Consider the following 20,106-nt stretch of genomic DNA (forward strand, 5'->3'; position numbering starts at 1 on the left):
TTCCAAAATTGAAAAACCCTAAAACTGAAACATCGAAAACTTGAGAAATCGAAAAATTGCAAAATCAAGAAATCGAAAAGTAGAGAAACCAAAAAATCGAAAAATTGGGAAATGGAAAAGTCGAAAAATCAAAAAATTACTAATTAGAGAAATTGAGGAAAGGAAAATTCGAAATTTTCGAACCGCCAAAAATTGAAATATTGAAGAATCGAAAAATTGAGGAATCGAAAAAACTGAAATTGTAAAATTCAAATTTCGGAAAATCGGGAAATTGAAAAATCCTCAACTAAAATATCGAAAAATTGAAAAACCGAAAAATCTAAAAGCGAGAAGTCGAAAAATCGAAAGATAGAGATATCGAAACACCAAAAAAGTGAAAAACTTAACATTAAAAAATTCGAAAAACTGAAAATTGAAAACTGAAATACTGAAAAACCGAAAAATCGAGAAATTGGATTTAAAATTAAAAAAAACAAAGATTTAAATATCGAAAAATTGAATCGAGAAACCAAAATATCGAAAAATTCCAAGATTGAAAAATCCTAAAACTGAAACATCAGAAACTTGACAAATCGAAAAATTAAAAAATCAAGAAATCGAAAAGTAGAGAAATCAAAAAATCGAAAAATTGGGAGATTGAAAATTAAAAAAATCAAAAAATGCCTTAATAGAGAAATTATTGAGAAGAGGAAAAATCGAAAATTTTGAAACGCCAAAAATTGAAATATTGAAGAATTCAAAGACCGAAACCGTAAAACTGAAATATCGGAAAATCGAGAAATCGAAAATTCGAAAAATCAAGAATTTGAAGAATCGCCAAATTGAGAAATCCTCAAACTAAGATGTTAAAAAATTGAAAAACCGAAAAATCAAAGAAAAATTCTAAAACTGAAACATCGAGAACTTGAGAAATCGAAAAATTTAAAAATCCAGAAATCGATAAGTTGGGAAATCAAAAAATCGAAAAATTGGGAAATTGAAAAGTCGAAAAATCAAAGAATCGCTTAATAGAGAAATTTCGAAACGCCAAAAATTGAAATATTGAAGAATCGAAAAATTGAGGAATCGAAAAGTAGAGAAATCAAAAAATTGAAAAATTGGGAAATCGAAAAGTCGAGAAATCAAAGAATCGCTGAATAGAGAAATTGAGAAAAGGAAAATTCGAAAATTTCGAAACGCCAAAAATTGAAATATTGAAGAATCGAAAAACTGAAATTGAAAAACCGAAAAATCTAAAAGCGAAAATTCGAAAAATGGAAAGATAAAAAAAATGAAAAACTTGACATTTAAAAATTCGAAAACTGAAAACTTAATACAGAAATTGAGAAAAGGGAAATTCGGGAAATTTCGAAACGCCAAAAATTGAAATATTGAAGAATCGAAAAATTGAGGAATCGAAAAGTAGAGAAATCAAAAAATTGAAAAATTGGGAAATCGAAAAGTCGAGAAATCAAAGAATCGCTGAATAGAGATATTGAGAAAAGGAAAATTCGACAATTTCGAAACGCCAAAAATTGAAATATTGAAGAATCGAAAAACTGAAATTGAAAAACCGAAAAATCTAAAAGCGAAAATTCGAAAAATGGAAATATAAAAAAAAATGAAAAACTTGACATTTAAAAATTCGAAAAACTGAAATACTGAAAAACCGAAAAATCGAGAAATTGTATCTAAAATTAAGGAAAAACGAAATATTTAAATATTGAAAAATTGAATCGAGAAACCAAAATATCAAAATAATCGAAAAATTGGAAAATCGCAATATCGAAAACTTCCAAAATTGAAAAATCCTAAAACTGAAACATCGAAAACTTGAGAAATCGAAAAATTGCAAAATCAAGAAATCGAAAAGCAGAGAAACCAAAAAATCGAAAAATTGGGAAATGGAAAAGTCAAAAAATCAAAAAATTACTAAATAGAGAAATTGAGGAAAGGAAAATTCAAAAATTTCGAATCGCCAAAAATTGAAATATTGAAGAATCGAAAAATTGAGGAATCGAAAAAACTGAAATTGTAAAATTCAAATTTCGAAAAATCGGGAAATTGAAAAATCCTCAACTAAAATGTCGAAAAATTGAAAAACCGAAAACTCTAAAAGCGAGAAGTCGAAAAATCGAAAGATAGAGATATCGAAACACCAAAAAATTGAAAAACGTAACATTTAAAAATTCGAAAAACTGAAAATTGAAAACTGAAATACTGAAAAACCGAAAAATTGAGAAATTGGATCTAAAATTAAAAAAAAACAAAGATTTAAATGTCGAAAAATTGAATCGAGAAACCAAAATATCGAAAAATTCCAAGATTGAAAAATCCTAAAACTGAAACATCAAAAACCTGAGAAATCGGAAAATTAAAAAATCAAGAAATCGAAAAGTAGGGAAATCAAAAAATCGAAAAATTGGGAAATAGAAAATTCAAAAAATCAAAAAATGCCTTAATAGAGAAATTATTGACAAGAGGAAAAATCGAAAATTTCGAAACGCCAAAAATTGAAATATTGAAGAATTCAAAGACTGAAACCGTAAACTGAAATATCGGAAAATCGAGAAATCGAAATTTGGAAAAATCAAGAATTTGAAGAATAGCCAAATTGAGAAATCCTCAAACTAAAATGTCAAAAAATTGAAAAACCGAAAAATCAAAGAAAAATCCTAAAACTGAAACATCGAGAACTTGAGAAATCGAAAAATTTTAAAATCCAGAAATCGATAAGTTGGGAAATCAAAAAATCGAAAAATTGGGAACTTGAAAAGTCGAAAAATCAAAGAATCGCTTAATAGAGAAATTGAGAAAAGGGAAATTCAGGAAATTTCGAAACGCCAAAAATTGAAATATTGAAGAATCGAAAAATTGAGGAATCGAAAAGTAGAGAAATCAAAAAATTGAAAAATTGGGAAATCGAAAAGTCGAGAAATCAAAGAATCGCTGAATAGAGAAATTGAGAAAAGGAAAATTCGAAAATTTCGAAACGCTAAAAATTGAAATATTGAAGAATCGAAAAACTGAAATTGAAAAACCGAAAAATCTAAAAGCGAAAATTCGAAAAATGGAAAGATAAAAAAAAATGAAAAACTTGACATTTAAAAATTCGAAAAACTGAAATACTGAAAAACCGAAAAATCGAGAAATTGTATCTAAAATTGAGGAAAAACCAAATATTTAAATGTTGAAAAATTGAATCGAGAAACCAAAATATCAAAATAATCGAAAAATTGGAAAATCGCAACATCGAAAACTTCCAAAATTGAAAAATCCTAAAACTGAAACATCGAAAACTTGAGAAATCGAAAAATTGCAAAATCAAGAAATCGAAAAGTAGAGAAACCAAAAAATCGAAAAATTGGGAAATGGAAAAGTCGAAAAATCAAAAAATTACTAAATAGAGAAATTGAGGAAAGGAAAATTCGAAAATTTCGAATCGCCAAAAATTGAAACATTGAAGAATCGAAAAATTGAGGAATCGAAAAAACTGAAATTGTAAAATTCAAATTTCGAAAAATCGGAAAATTGAAAAATCCTCAACTAAAATGTCGAAAAATTGAAAAACCGAAAAATCTAAAAGCGAGAAGTCGAAAAATCGAAAGATAGAGATATCGAAACACCAAAAAGTGAAAAACTTAACATTTAAAAATTCGAAAAACTGAAAATTGAAAACTGAAATACTGAAAAACCAAAAAATCGAGAAATTGGATCTAAAATTAAAAAAAACAAAGATTTAAATGTCGAAAAATTGAATCGAGAAACCAAAATATCGAAAAATTCCAAGATTGAAAAATCCTAAAACTGAAACATCAAAAACCTGAGAAATCGGAAAATTAAAAAATCAAGAAATCGAAAAGTAGGGAAATCAAAAAATCGAAAAATTGGGAAATAGAAAATTCAAAAAATCAAAAAATGCCTTAATAGAGAAATTATTGACAAGAGGAAAAATCGAAAATTTCGAAACGCCAAAAATTGAAATATTGAAGAATTCAAAGACTGAAACCGTAAACTGAAATATCGGAAAATCGAGAAATCGAAATTTGGAAAAATCAAGAATTTGAAGAATAGCCAAATTGAGAAATCCTCAAACTAAAATGTCAAAAAATTGAAAAACCGAAAAATCAAAGAAAAATCCTAAAACTGAAACATCGAGAACTTGAGAAATCGAAAAATTTTAAAATCCAGAAATCGATAAGTTGGGAAATCAAAAAATCGAAAAATTGGGAACTTGAAAAGTCGAAAAATCAAAGAATCGCTTAATAGAGAAATTGAGAAAAGGGAAATTCAGGAAATTTCGAAACGCCAAAAATTGAAATATTGAAGAATCGAAAAATTGAGGAATCGAAAAGTAGAGAAATCAAAAAATTGAAAAATTGGGAAATCGAAAAGTCGAGAAATCAAAGAATCGCTGAATAGAGAAATTGAGAAAAGGAAAATTCGAAAATTTCGAAACGCCAAAAATTGAAATATTGAAGAATCGAAAAACTGAAATTGAAAAACCGAAAAATCTAAAAGCGAAAATTCGAAAAATGGAAAGATAAAAAAAAATGAAAAACTTGACATTAAAAAATTCGAAAAACTGAAATACTGAAAAACCGAAAAATCGAGAAATTGTATCTAAAATTAAGGAAAAACCAAATATTTAAATGTTGAAAAATTGAATCGAGAAACCAAAATATCAAAATAATCGAAAAATTGGAAAATCGCAATATCGAAAACTTCCAGAATTGAAAAATCCTAAAACTGAAACATCGAAAACTTGAGAAATCGAAAAATTGCAAAATCAAGAAATCGAAAAGCAAAGAAACCAAAAAATCGAAAAATTGGGTAATGGAAAAGTCGAAAAATCAAAAAATTACTAAATTGAGAAATTGAGGAAAGGAAAATTAGAAAATTTCGAATCGCCAAAAATTGAAATATTGAAGAATCGAAAAGTTGAGGAATCGAAAAAACTGAAATTGTAAAATTCAAATTTCGAAAAATCGGGAAATTGAAAAATCCTCAACTAAAATGTCGAAAATTTGAAAAACCGAAAAATCTAAAAGCGAGAAGTCGAAAAATCGAAAGATAGAGATATCGAAACACCAAAAAAGTGAAAAACTCTACATTTAAAAATTCGAAAAACTGAAAATTGAAAACTGAAATACTGAAAAATCGAGAAATTGGATTTAAAAATCGAAAAAAAAACATAGATTTAAATGTCGAAAAATTGAATCGAGAAACCAAAATATCGAAAAATCGAAATATCGAAAAATTCCAAGATTGAAAAATTCTAAAACTGAGACATCAAAAACTTGAGAAATCGAAAAATTAAAAAATCAAGAAATCGAAAAGTTGAGAAATCAAAAAATCGAACAATTGGGAAATTGAAAATTCAAAAAATCAAAAAATGCCTTAATAGAGAAATTATTGAGAAGAGGAAAAATCGAAAATTTCGAAACGCCAAAAATTGAAATATTGAAGAATTCAAAGACTGAAACCGTAAAACTGAAATATCGGAAAATCGAGAAATCGAAATTTGGAAAAATCAAGAATTTGAAGAATCGCCAAATTGAGAAATCCTCAAACTAAGATGTCAATAAATTGAAAAACCCAAAAATCAAAGAAAAATCCTAAAACTGAAACATCGAGAACTTGAGAAATCGAAAAATTTAAAAATCCAGAAATCGATAAGTTGGGAAATCAAAAAATCGAAAAATTGGGAAATTGAAAAGTCGAAAAATCAAAGAATCGCTTACTAGAGAAATTGAGAAAGGGGAAATTCGGGAAATTTCGAAACGCCAAAAATTGAAATATTGAAGAATCGAAAATTGAGGAATCGAAAAGTAGAGAAATCAAAAAATTGAAAAATTGGGAAATCGAAAAGTCGAGAAATCAAAGAATCGCTGAATAGATAAATTGAGAAAAGGAAAATTTGATAATTTCGAAACGCCAAAAATTGAAATATTGAAGAATCGAAAAACTGAAATTGAAAAACCGAAAAATCTAAAAGCGAAAATTCGAAAAACTGAAATACTGAAAAACCGAAAAATCGAGAAATTGTATCTAAAATTAAGGAAAAACCAAATATTTAAATGTTGAAAAATTGAATCGAGAAACCAAAATGTCAAAATAATCGAAAAATTGGAAAATCGCAATATCGAAAACTTCCAAAATTGAAAAATCCTAAAACGGAAACATCGAAAACTTGAGAAATCGAAAAATTGCAAAATCAAGAAATCGAAAAGTAGAGAAACCAAAAAATCGAAAAATTGGGAAATGGAAAAGTCGAAAAATCAAAAAATTACTAAATAGAGAAATTGAGGAAAGGAAAATTCGAAAATTTCGAAGTGCCAAAAATTGAAATATTGAAGAATCGAAAAATTGAGGAATCGAAAAAACTGAAATTGTAAAATTCAAATTTCGAAAAATCGGGAAATTGAAAAATCCTCAACTAAAATATCGAAAAATTGAAAAACAGAAAAATCTAAAAGCGAGAAGTCGAAAAATCGAAAGATAGAGATATCGAAACACCAAAAAAGTGAAAAACTTAACATTTAAAAATTCGAAAACTGAAAATTGAAAACTGAAATACTGAAAAATCAAAAAATCGAGAAATTGGATCTAAAATTAAAAAAAACAAAGATTTAAATGTCCAAAAATTGAATCGAGAAACCAAAATATCGAAAAATTCCAAGATTGAAACATCCTAAAACTGAAACATCAGAAACTTGAGAAATCAAAAAGTAGAGAAATCAAAAAATCGAAAAATTGGGAAATTGAAAATTCAAAAAATCAAAAAATGCCTTAATAGAGAAATTATTGAGAAGAGGAAAAATCGAAAATTTCGAAACGCTAAAAATTGAAATATTGAAGAATTCAAAGACTGAAACCGTAAAACTGAAATATCGGAAAATCGAGAAATCGAAAATTCGAAAAATCAAGAATTTGAAGAATCGCCAAATTGAGAAATCCTCAAACTAAGATGTCAAAAAATTGAAAAACCGAAAAATCAAACAAAAATCCTAAAACTGAAACATCGAGAACTTGAGAAATTGAATAATTTAAAAATCCAGAAATCGATAAGTTGGGAAATCAAAAAATCGAAAAATTGGGAAATTGAAAAGTCGAAAAATCAAAGAATCGCTTAATTGAAGAATCGCCAAACTGAGAAATCCTCAAACTAAGATGTCAAAAAATTGAAAAGCCGAAAAATCACAGAAAAATCCTAAAACTGAAACATCGAGAACTTGAGAAATCGAAAAATTTAAAAATCCAGAAATCGATAAGTTGGGAAATCAAAAAATCGAAAAATTGGGAAATTGAAAAGTCGAAAAATCAAAGAAATTGAGAAAAGGGAAATTCGGGAAATTTCGAAACGCCAAAAATTGAAATATTGAAGAATCGAAAAATTGAGGAATCGAAAAAACTGAAATTGTAAAATTCAAGTTTCGAAAAATCGGGAAATTGAAAAATCCTCAACTAAAATGTCGAAAAATGGAAAAAACGAAAAATCTAAAAGCGAGAAGTCGAAAAATCAAAAGATAGAGATATCGAAAGCGAAACACCAAAAAAGTGAAAAACTTAACATTTAAAAATTCGAAAAACTGAAAATTGAAAACTGAAATACTGAAAAACCGAAAAATCGAGAAATTGGATCTAAAATTAAAAAAAACAAAGATTTAAATGTCGAAAAATTGAATCGAGAAACCAAAATATCGAAAAATCGAAATATCGAAGAATTCCAAGATTGAAAAATCCTAAAACTGAAACATCAGAAACTTGAGAAATCGAAAAATTAAAAAATCAAGAAATCGAACAGTAGAGAAATCAAAAAATCGAAAAATTGGGAAATTGAAAATTCGAAAAATCAAAAAATGCCTTAACAGAGAAATTATTGAGAAGAGGAAAAATCGAAAATTTCGAAACGCCAAAAATTGAAATATTGAAGAATTCAAAGACTGAAACCGTAAAACTGAAATATCGGAAAATCGAGAAATCGAAAAAACGAAAAATCAAGAATTTGAAGAATTGCCAAATTGAGAAATCCTCGAACTAAGATGTCAAAAAATTGAACTGAAACATCGAGAAATTGAGAAATCGAAAAATTTAAAAATCCAGAAATCGATAAGTTGGGAAATCAAAAAATCGAAAAATTGGGAAATTGAAAAGTCGAAAAATCAAAGAATCGCTTAATAGAGAAATTGAGAAAAGGGAAATTCGGGAAATTTCGAAACGCCAAAAATTGAAATATTGAAGAATCGAAAAATTGAGGAATCGAAAAAACTGAAATTGAAAAATTCAAATTTCGAAAAATCGAGAAACTGAAAAATCCTCAACTAAAATGTCGAAAAATCCTAAAACTGAGACATCGAAAACTTGAAAAATCGAAAAATCGAGAAATCGAAAAGTAGAGAAATAAAAAAATCGAAAAGTCGAAACATCAAAGAATCGCTTAATAGAGAAATTAAGAAAAGGGAAATTCGAACATTTCGAACACCAAAAATTGAAATATGTACTGAAGAGGCGAAAAACTGAAATTGAAAAACCGAAAAATCTGAAAGCGAGAAGTCGAAAAATCGAAAGATGGAGATATCGAAACACAAAAAAAGTGAAAAACTTAACATTTAAAAATTCTAAAAACTGAAAATTGAAAACTGAAAAATCGAGAAATCGTTTCTAAAATTAAAAAAATCCAAGATTTCAATGTCGAAAAATTGAATCGAGAAATCAAACCACCAAAAAATCGAAAAATCCCAAAATTGAAAAATCCTAAAACCGAAACTTCGACAACTTAAGAAATCGAAAAACTGAGCAATCGAGAAATCGAACAGTCAAAAAATGAAAAAGTCGAAAAGTCTAGATAATAAATTACTTTGTATTATTATTATTATAAAAAGGCAAATATACACTTTGACGTTACAAATCCATAGTACTAAAAACATCATCAAGCCCGTCATCAAAAATATCACTAGTATCACCCAAATTAGTATTTTCGTTTTTGAAATAACACGAAATGTCTAGCGTGTTGGCACTCGTGCGATTTAAAGTGACGTTTAAGTCCTCGGTGAGTTCCGACGCGTCACTCGGTTGTTTACTGACTGAAACTTTGTCAAAAGAGTCCTTTGAAAGTCCAACTTCTTCCAAAATTTTTTGTTTTTCTTGGAGCATGGGCCAAATCGAGTCGTCTGCAGTTCCGCTAGCCAACAAATACTTGATCACGACGGGGTTCAACTGCCCGATTCGGTGCGCCCTGCTCTCCGCTTGGCTCAAAATCTGCAATTTTATCACTAGTGACGAAAACATTGCAACATTTTTTCTTACACTGGGGTTCCAATGCAGCTCCGCAAACAATACCAACTGTGCTGCGGTTAAAGTAATCCCGGCGTTGGCAGCAGTGATTGATAAAACCGCCACCAGATAATTATCGTTGGTTTGGAATTTATCCACAAAGTATTTTCGTTGTTCTGACGTCGTGTTGCCGTCAATCCGAATAAACTTGACGCTTTTTTTACCCAAAACGTTGCAAATCGCGTCTAGCATGATTTGGTGGTGCGCAAAAACGAGAAATTTTTGTTTGACTTTCAGCGCTTGAAGCACGTACGAACTAAAAATTATTATTAGCGATAGTCGAAGTTGGTGTCACTACCTACCAAACTGAGGGGATTTTAATTTTCGCCGTTTCGCTGAAAAACGTCAACAACAACGCGTGCTTTTCGGCGCTCTTCTTCTGACTTTGGTACTTACTAGCCAGCGCGTTCAAACACTTCCGGTCCTCCTCGCTGAACTGGTTTAAGTTCACGTCCAAAGTCACCACCTCCTGCGACTTGTTAGGGAGTGATTTTAGAACGTCTTCTTTCGTTCGTCTGATCATGAATTTGCGCGTCAGAATTATTTCGAGCTCCGCTAGATTCGACTTTCCAGAGGCGTCCCACCCGAAGTTGGTGTTTCTCCCGTCGCAGTACCGCCGGCTGTAGTCGTAGAAGTTGCCGAAGAACCTGTCGTCGATTAGGGATAATTGGGAGAAGAGTTCGCTGGGGCGCGACAGCGCCGGGGTGCCGCTCAACAAAACCACCCGACGCGCCTTTTTGGCTAGAGACGTCGCGGATTTGGTGCACTTGGCTTTGAAGTTTTTGAGGGTGTGGGATTCGTCGATTATTAGGACGCCGAAATTTTTGTTGAGGAGGGCGTCGACGCAGCGGGACATCATGTCGTGACTGACGATGAGGACGCGACAGTCGCCGATGTAGTCTTTGCCGGAGGACATGTACTGGACTTGCATTAGGGGGACGCTGGGGAGGTACCTGTGGATGGTCTCTTCCCACACGTTCCTGGAATTTGTTTGTTTTAGTGTAAGTGGGGGTGAAGGGTGTGGGGTCGAGGGCGTACTTCATGGAGCTGGTGGTCGCTATGAGCAGGGGCCAGTCCTCGACGTAGTAGCTGGCGATGGCGAGGGCTTGGAAGGTTTTCCCTAAACCCATGTCGTCGGCGATTAAGCACCGCCCGTTTTTGTCTATGCCGTATCTATAAAAGCAAAAAACAAAAAAATCATATTTTGCACATTTTAGGTTGAATTTATTCGGCAAAATTTTGAGATGACGTCATCAGTTTTTTGGGGGGAGTAAACAGATTTATTTTGATTAAAAATTTATCATGGTTACATCGACTTTAAAACGTCTGCAAGATTTCAAAGCATTCAGTTTTGCAATTGTTGATTTATTCAATCAAATAAATTGACTGATTCATTAATTTTTTCGAGTCACCCTGTATAAGCAAATCTAAACAATTGGTCGAAGGTTATTTCGACAGAACTTCCCTCGTCCTTTGATTAATTACAAAAAATACCGAGGAATCGAACAACCGAAAAACTGAAATCGAGAGATGAAAAATTTTTAAAATCGAAAATTGAAAAACCGAAAAATCGAAATCTGAGAAGTCGAAAGATCGATCGAAATCGAAAAATTGAAATGTTGAAAAATTGATAAATCGAAAACTTGAAAAATCGAAAAATCAAAAACATGAAAAGTCGAACAATTTTAAAATTCGAAAAATTGAAAAAAGTTTTAAATCGGGAATTCGAAACATCAAAAAATCGTTAATATAAAATTTTAAAAATCGGAAAACTAAAAATCAAAACACTAGAAATCGAGAAATCGAAAAATCTGTAATTAAAAAAAAATCGAAAAATTGAAGAGTCGAGAAACTGAAAAATCCCACAACTGAATTTTCCAAAAATTGAAAAATCTAAAATTCAAAAAAATGAAAAGTCGAACAATTTTAAAATTCGAAAAATGGGAAAATCGTTGATATAAAATTTAAAAAAATCGAAAAACTAAAAATCAAAATACTAGAGATCCAGAAATCGAAAAATCTACAATAAAAAAATCGAAAAATTGAAAAATCGAAAAAATGAAGAGTCGAAAAACTAAAAATCGAGAAACTAAAAAATCCCAAAACTAAAATGTCGAAAAATTGAAAAATCGAAATCCGAAAAGTCGAAAGATCGATTGAAATCAAATAATTGAAAAAAATGAGATTTTGAAAAATTCCCAAAATTGAAATGTTGAAAAATTGAGAAATCAAAAAAAATTAAAAGTCGAAAGATCGATCGAAATCGAAAAATTGAAAAAAATGAGATTTTGAAAAAATTCCCAAAATTGAAATGTTGAAAAATTGAGAAATCGAAAACCTGAAAAATCGAAAAATTAAAAGAATGAAAAGTCGGAACAATTTTAAAATTCGAAAAATTGAAAAATCGTCAATATAAAATTTAAAAAATCAAAAAAATGAAAATCAAAATACTAGAGATCGAGAAATCGAAAAATTTACAATAAAAAAAAATCGAAAAATTGAAGACTGGAAAAACTAAAAATCGAGAAACTGAAAAATCCCAAAACTAAAATATCGAAAAATTCAAAAATTGAGAAATAAAAAAAAATGAGGTCGAAAAATTTTAAAAATCGAAAATTGAAAAGACTGAGATTTTGAAAAATTCCCAAAATTTAAATGTTGAAAAATTGAGAAATCAAAAAAAAATGAAAAGTCGAAAGATCGATCGAAATCGAAAAATTGAAAAAAATGAGATTTTAAAATATTATCAAAATTGAAATGTTGAAAAATTGAGAAATCGAAAACCCGAAAAATCAAAAGAATGAACAGTCGGAACAATTTTAAAATTCAAAAAATTGAAAAATGGTCAATATGAAATTTAAAAAATCAAAATACTAGAGATCGAGAAATCGAAAAATCTACAATAAAAAAAATCGAAAAATTGAAAAATCGAAAAAATGAAGAGTCGAAAAACTAAAAATCGAGAAACTGAAAAATCCCAAAACTAAAATGTCGAAAAATTGAAAAATCGAAATCCGAAAAGTCGAAAGATCGATTGAAATCGAAAAATTGAAAAAAATGAGATTTTGAAAAATTCCCAAAATTGAAATGTGAAAAATTGAGAAATCGGAAACTTGAAAATCGAAAAATCAAAAGAATGAAAAGTCGGAACAATTTTAAAATTCGAAAAATTGAAAAATCGCTAATATAAAATTTAAGAAAATCGAAAAACTAAAAATCAAAATACTAGAGATCGAGAAATCGAAAAATCTGCAATAAAAAAAATCGAAAAATTGAAGACTCGAAAAACTAAAAAATCGAGAAACTGAAAAATCCCAAAACTAAAATATCGAAAAATTCAAAAATTGAGAAATAAAAAAAAATGAGGTCGAAAAATTTTAAAAATCGAAAATTGAAAAGACTGAGATTTTGAAAAATTCCCAAAATTGAAATGTTGAAAAATTGAGAAATCAAAAAAAAAATGAAAAGTCGAAAGATCGATCGAAATCGAAAAATTGAAAAAAATGAGATTTTGAAATATTATCAAAATTGAAATGTTGAAAAATTGAGAAATCGAAAACCTGAAAAATCAAAAGAATGAACAGTCGGAACAATTTTAAAATTCAAAAAATTGAAAAGTCGTCAATATGAAATTTAAAAAATCGAAAAACTAAAAATCAAAATACTAGAGATCGAGAAATCGAAAAATCTACAATAAAAAAAATCGAAAAATTGAAAAATCGAAAAAATGAAGAGTCGAAAAACTAAAAATCGAGAAACTGAAAAATCCCTAAACTAAAATGTCGAAAAATTGAAAAATCGAAATCCGAAAAGTCGAAAGATCGATTGAAATCGAAAAATTGAAAAAAATGAGATTTTGAAAAATTCCCAAAATTGAAATGTTGAAAAATTGAGAAATCAAAAAAATGAAAAGTCGAAAGATCGATCGAAATCGAAAAATTGAAAAAAATGAGATTTTGAAAAAATTCCCAAAATTGAAATGTTGAAAAATTGAGGAATCGAAAACCTGAAAAATCGAAAAATCAAAAGAATGAAAAGTCGAACAATTTTAAAATTCGAAAAATTGAAAAAAAGTTTAAAATCGGAAATTCGAAACATCAAAAAATCATAAAATCGACAAATGGAAAAATCGTTAATATAAAATTTTAAAAATGGGAAAACTAAAAATCGAAACACTAGAAATCGAAAAATTGAAGAATCGAAAAACTAAAAATCGAGAAATTGAAAAATCCCAAAACTGAAAAAAAAATGAAAACTTCGAAAGATCCATGGAAATCGAAAAATTGAAAAGTAATGAGATTTTGAAAAATTCATAAAATTGAATGTTGAAAAACTGAGAAATCGAAAACTCGAAAAATCGAAAGAATGAAAAGTCGGAACAATTTTCTAATTCGAAAAATTGAAAAATCGTTAATATAAAATTTAAAAAATCGAAAAACTAAAAATCAAAATACTAGAGACCGAGAAATCGAAAAATCTACAATAAAAAAATCGAAAAATTGAAGACTCGAAAAACTAAAAATCGAGAAACTGAAAAATCCCAAAACTAAAATGTCGAAAAATTGAAAAATCGAGAAATCAAAAAAATGACGTCGACAAATTTTAAAAATCGAAAATTGAAAAACCGAAATAATCGAAATCCGAAAAGTCGAAAGATCGATTGAAATTGACAAATTGAAAACAATGAGATTTTGAAAAATTCCCAAAATTGAAATGTTGAAAAATTGAAAAATCAAAAAAACGAAAAGTCGGACTATTTTAAAATTTGAAAAATTGAAAAAAGTTTAAAATCGGGATTTCGAAACATCAAAAAATCGTAAAATCGAAAAATGGAAAAATCGTTAATATAAAATTTTAAAAATCGGAAAACTAAAAATCAAAACACTAGAAATCGAGAAATCTACAATTAAAAAAAAATCGAAAAATTAAAGAGTCGAAAAACTAAAAATCGAGAAATTGAAAAATCCCAAAACTGAAGTAAAAAATTGAAAAATCGAGGAATCCAAAAAATGGAAAGTCGAAAGATCGCTCGAAATCGAAAAAAATGAGATTTTGAAAAATTCCCAAAATTGAAATGTTGAAAAATTGAGAAATCAAAAAAATGAAAAGTCCAACAATTTTAAGATTCGAAAATTTGAAAAAAGTTTAAATCGGGTATTCGAAACATCAAAAAATCGTAAAATCGAAAAATGGAAAAATCGTTAATATAAAATTTAAAAAATCAAGGAACTAAAAATCAAAAAACTAGAATCGAGAAATCGAAAAATCTACAATTAAAAAATCGAAAAGCTAAAAAATCGGGAAATTGAAAAATCTAGAAATCGAAATATCAAAAGGTTGAATTTGAACTTAGAAAACCCGATAAATCGAAAAACTGTTAAAATTTAAAAAATGGAAACATCGAAATCTCGATAAATTGAAAAATTCGAAAAACCGAATAAAGTTTAAAATCGAGAATTCGAAACATCAAAAAATCGTAAAATCGAACAATGGAAAAATCGTTAATATAAAATTTAAACAATCGAAGAACTAAAAATCAAAAAAGTAAAAATCGAGAAATCGAAAAATTACAATTAAAAATCGAAAAATTGAATTTGAACCTAGAAAACCCGATAAATGGAAAAACTATTAAAATTAAAAAATAGAGACATCGAAATCTCGATAAATTGGAAATCTCGATAAATTGGAAAACTAATAAAAATGGAAAAATTTTAAAACCGAAAAATTGAAAACTTGAAAAATTAAAAATTTTGAAAATCAAAAAATTGAAAAACCCAAAAATCTAAAAGAGAGCTGGAAGTCGAAAAATCTAAAGATCAAGAAATAGCAATAACTAAAATTTAAAAAAACGAAAAATTAAAATATCGAAAAATCGAAAAATTGAAAAATCCTAATCATCGAAAACTTGAGAAACCAAAAAATCTACAATAAAAAAAATCGGAAAATTGAAGAGTTGAAAACGTATAAATCGAGAAATCAAAAAAATGAAGTCGAAACATTTTAAAAATCGAAGTCCGAAAAGTCGAAAGATCGATTGAAATCGAAAAATTGAAAAAAATGAGATTTTGAAAAATTCCCAAAATTGAAATGTTGAAAAATTGAGAAATAAAAAAAATGAAAAGTGGGACTATTTTAAAATTCGAAAAATTGAAAAAAGTTTAAAATCGGGAATTCGAAACATCAAAAAATCGAAAAATGGAAAAATCGTTAATACAAAATTTAAAAAATCGAGGAACTAAAAATCAAAAAACTAGAATTGAGAAATCGAAAAATCTACAATTAAAAAATCGAAAAGCTAAAAAATCGGGAAATTGAAAAATCTAGAAATCGAAATATTGAAAAATCGAAAAATCATAAAATTAAGTCGAAACATTTTAAAAATCGAAGTCCGAAAAGTCGAAAGATCGATTGAAATCGAAAAATTGAAAAAAATGAGATTTTGAAAAATTCCCAAAATTGAAATGTTGAAAAATTGAGAAATAAAAAAAATGAAAAGTGGGACTATTTTAAAATTCGAAAAATTGAAAAAAGTTTAAAATCGGGAATTCGAAACATCAAAAAATCGAAAAATGGAAAAATCGTTAATATAAAATTTAAAAAATCGAGGAACTAAAAATCAAAAAACTAGAATTGAGAAATCGAAAAATCTACAATTAAAAAATCGAAAAGCTAAAAAATCGGGAAATTGAAAAATCTAGAGATCGAAATATTGAAAAATCGAAAAATCATAAAATTAAGTCGAAACATTTTAAAAATCGAAGTCCGAAAAGTCGAAAGATCGATTGAAATCGAAAAATTGAAAAAAATGAGATTTTGAAAAATTCCCAAAATTGAAATGTTGAAAAATTGAGAAATAAAAAAAATGAAAAGTGGGACTATTTTAAAATTCGAAAAATTGAAAAAAGTTTAAAATCGGGAATTCGAAACATCAAAAAATCGAAAAATGGAAAAATCGTTAATATAAAATTTAAAAAATCGAGGAACTAAAAATCAAAAAACTAGAAATCGAAAAATCGAAAATCTACAATTAAAAAATCGAAAAATTGAAAAATCGGGAAATTGAAAAATCTAGGAATCGAAATATCAAAAGGTTGAATTTGAACTTAGAAAACCCGATAAATCGAAAAACTGTTAAAATTTAAAAAATGGAAACATTGAAATCTCGATAAATTGAAAAATTCGAAAAACTGGAAAAAGTTTAAAATCGAGAATTCGAAACATCAAAAAATCGTAAAATAGAACAATGGAAAAATCGTTAATATAAAATTTAAACAATCGAAGAACTAAAAATCAAAAAAGTAGAAATCGAGAAATCGAAAAATTACAATTAAAAATCGAAAAATTGAATTTGAACCTAGAAAACCCGATAAATGGAAAAACTATTAAAATTAAAAAATAGAGACATCGAAATCTCGATAAATTGGAAAACTAAAAATGGAAAAATTTTAAAACCGAAAAATTGAAAACTTGAAAAATTAAAAATTTTGAAAATCAAAAAATTGAAAAACCCAAAAATCTAAAAGAGAGCTGGAAGTCGAAAAATCTAAAGATCAAGAAATAGCAATAACTAAAATTTAAAAAAACGAAAAATTAAAATATCGAAAAATCGAAAAATTAAAAAATCCTAACACTGAATCATCGAAAACTTGAGAAATCGAAAAATCTACAATAAAAAAAATCGAAAAATTGAAGAGTCGAAAACGTAAAAATCGAGAAATCAAAAAAATTAAGTCGAAACATTTTAAAAATCGAAATCCGAAAAGTCTAAAGCTCGACTGAAATCGAATAATTGAAAAAAATGAGATTTTGAAAAATTCCCAAAATTGAAATGTTGAAAAATTGAGAAATCAAAAAAATGAAAAGTCGGACTATTTTAAAATTACGAAAAATTGAAAAAAGTTTTAAATCGGGAATTCGAAACATCAAAAAATCGAAAAATGGAAAAATCGTTAATATAAAATTCAAAAAATCGAGGAACTAAAAATCAAAAAACTAGAAATCGAGAAATCGAAAAATCTACAATTAAAAAAACGAAAAGCTAAAAAATCAAGAAATTGAAAAATCTAGAAATCGAAATATCAAAAGATTAAATTTGAACTTAGAAAACCCGATAAATCGAAAAATTATTAAATTAAAAAAATGGAAACTTCGAAATCTCGATAAATTGGAAAATCGGAAAATTGAAAAATTTAAAAACCTAAAAATTGAAAACTTGAAAATTTTGAAAATCAAAAATTGAAAAACCGAAAAATCTAAAAGAGAGCTAGAAGTCGAAAAATCTAAAGATCAAGAAATAGAAGTATCTTAAATTAAAAAAAAGTGGAGAAATCAAAAAATTGAAAAATTGGGAAATCGAAAAGTCGAGAAATCAAAGAATCGCCTAATAGAGAAATTGAGGAAAGGAAAATTCGAAAATTTCGAAACGCCAAAAATTGAAATATTGAAGAATCGAAAAACTGACATTGAAAAACTGAAAAATCTTAAAGCGAAAAATTGAAAGATAGACATCGAAACATAAAAACGTGAAAAACTTAACATTTAAAAATTCGAAAAACTGAAAATTGAAAACTGAAATACTGAAAAACCGAAAAATCGAGCAATTGTATCTACAATTAAAGAAAAACCAAAGATTTAAATGTCGAAAAATTGAATCGAGAAACCAAAGTATAAAAAAATCGAAAAATTGAAAAATCGAAATATTGAAAAATCCTAAAACTGAAACATCGAAAACTTGAGAAATCGAAAAATTGAGAAATCAAGAAATCGAAAAGTAGAGAAACCAAATAATTGCAAAATTGGAAAATCGAAAAATCAAAGAATCGCTTAATAGAGAAATTATTGAGAAAAGGAAAAATCGAAAATTTCGAAACGCCAAAAATTGAAATATTCAAGAATTAAAATCGAGAAATCGAAAAATAAAATAACGCGAAATCGAAATTTCGAAAAATCAACAAATTGGAAAATCCTCAAACTAAAATGTCCAAACATTGAAAAACCGAAAAATCTAAGAAAACTTCCAAAATTGAAAAATTCTAAAACTGAAACATCGAAAAATTGCAAAATCGAGAAATCGATAGGTTGGGAAATCAAAAAATCGAAAAATTGGGAAATTGAGAAGTCGAGAAATCAAAGAATCGCTTAACAGAGAAATTGAGAAAATGAAAATTCGAAAATTTCGAAACGCCAAAAATTGAAATACTGAAATCGAAAAACGGAAATCGTAAAACTGAAATACCGGAAAATCGAGAAATCGAAAAATAAAATATCCCGAAATCGAAAATTCGAAAAATCAAGAAATTAAAAAATCCTCAACTAAAATGATGCAAAAGTGTGAAGTTGAAAAATCGAAAGATAGAGATATCGAAACATCAAAAAATAGAAAAATCTAACATTTTAAAATTCTAAAATTGAAAACTGAAGTACTGAAAAACCGAAAAATCGAAATACAAAAAAACGAAAAATCAAAATGTCGACAAATCAAAACAACAAAAATTCGAAAAATCCCAAAATTGGAAAATCCTAAAACCAAAACTTCAACAACTTGGGAAATCGAAAAACTGAGCAATCGAGAAATCGAACAGACAAAAAATTAAAAAGTCGAAAAGTCGAAAAATCAAAGAATCGATTTATAGAGAAATTGCGAAAAGGGAAAATGGAATATTTCGAAATGCCAAAATTTATACATCCGGCAAAATTTTGAGATAACGTCATCAATTTTTTAGGAGGGGATAAACCAATAAATTTTGCTGACCGATTTACCACGGTTACGATAATATTAAAATATTTACAAGATTTGAGAGCAATCGGTTTTGCAATTTCAAAGTTATAAATTAAAAACAACTTTTTATTACAAATTTTTGAGATGACATCATGGTAGTCGGGAAATACCGAGTCACCATACTGTGACAATGCGCTAAAAATCACCTGACTCCTTCCTGCTGAAAAGGCATTAAGGCACCCCCCAGCTCCGGATCCACCCTACTCAAATCAATATTCGAATAATCCGCCTTCTCCCCATTCACACAACTCAAAACAAACCCCGGCAGCCTCTCCACGATAACATGCGGCCGCAAATTCTGCAGCTTCCCAATCAGCTCCGTGTGGTCTCTGACATGAAAATCCCAATTCCTAGTCTGAACATCTACAAAAAACAAATTAATCATACAACCTTGCAGCCAACACCACTCACTATAGTGCCGCGACCCTATCGACTTGAACACGTCAATCGCCGGCGTGCTGAACCCAGACAGCTCCACCACGAACCTGTCCACCCCAATTAGACTACATTTCCCCGTGACGGCCTTCTCGTTCCCGTAAAACTGAGCCGTCTCTTTGGGCTTCTCGTACGGCTTCACGGCGTGTCTAACCGAGTGGTTGCTCTCCTTGAAGTTGAAACGCGGCTTGTTCGGGGACGCCTGTGCCCCAGAATTTAAACTTTGGAGGTTAGGTTTCAACGGACTCGTGAGTCGCTTCTGGGCCAGCTTCTCCAGCGCCAGGCGCTTCTTTAGCTCGATTTCTTCGCGCGAACACATGACTGTGCGGCTTTATTAAGGCACAATTTAAAATATAAGCCACATAATTATTTTGGTTTGGGGTTGATTATGTCACCGATAGGGGGCGTGCTTTTGTCAACTGTCACTTGTCACTCATTATTGGCTCATTATTGGTATTCGGAAATTTAATTTTTGCACTGTTCGGCTATTTCGACTCAGTTTCTTCGAAGTGAAGCATTTTTTGGGTTACTTTGGCTGCAAAAACGCCGCCAGTCAAGTGAAAGAAAAAACATTTACC

At 28.5% G+C, this 20,106-nt stretch overlaps 1 protein-coding gene across 1 annotated transcript; it reads right to left on the reverse strand.

The window, feature by feature from the left end:
* Window positions 1–8,822: 8,822 nt before the first annotated feature.
* On the reverse strand, window positions 8,823–20,101 carry LOC135131864 (SWI/SNF-related matrix-associated actin-dependent regulator of chromatin subfamily A-like protein 1). The gene is made up of 6 exons (XM_064059711.1): window positions 19,505–20,101; window positions 19,240–19,456; window positions 10,354–10,488; window positions 9,618–10,295; window positions 9,289–9,571; window positions 8,823–9,240 (listed from the first exon to the last, which is right to left on the reverse strand). Exons 1-6 carry the CDS (start codon window positions 19,845–19,847, stop codon window positions 8,884–8,886), a joined length of 2,013 nt encoding a protein of 670 aa, XP_063915781.1. The 5' UTR covers window positions 19,848–20,101; the 3' UTR covers window positions 8,823–8,883.
* Window positions 20,102–20,106: the final 5 nt, after the last annotated feature.

Source organism: Zophobas morio, unplaced genomic scaffold (assembly GCF_036711695.1).
Source record: "Zophobas morio isolate AGI-343-1 ecotype UQ-CSIRO unplaced genomic scaffold, CSIRO_AGI_Zmor_V1 ptg000021l, whole genome shotgun sequence".
NCBI classification, from domain to species: Eukaryota; Metazoa; Arthropoda; class Insecta; order Coleoptera; family Tenebrionidae; genus Zophobas; species Zophobas morio.

Excerpts from the sequence above, each read along its gene's own strand:
- LOC135131864 (XM_064059711.1), bottom strand. The coding sequence starts at position 19,847 with ATGTGTTCGCGCGAAGAAATCGAGCTAAAGAAGCGCCTGGCGCTGGAG. Across the intron at positions 10,489-19,239 it reads TTTCAGCAGGAAGGAGTCAG|ATACGGCATAGACAAAAACG; the intron begins GTGATTTTTAGC and ends TTGCTTTTATAG. Across the intron at positions 9,572-9,617 it reads ATTAAAATCCCCTCAGTTTG|TTCGTACGTGCTTCAAGCGC; the intron begins GTAGGTAGTGAC and ends AATAATTTTTAG.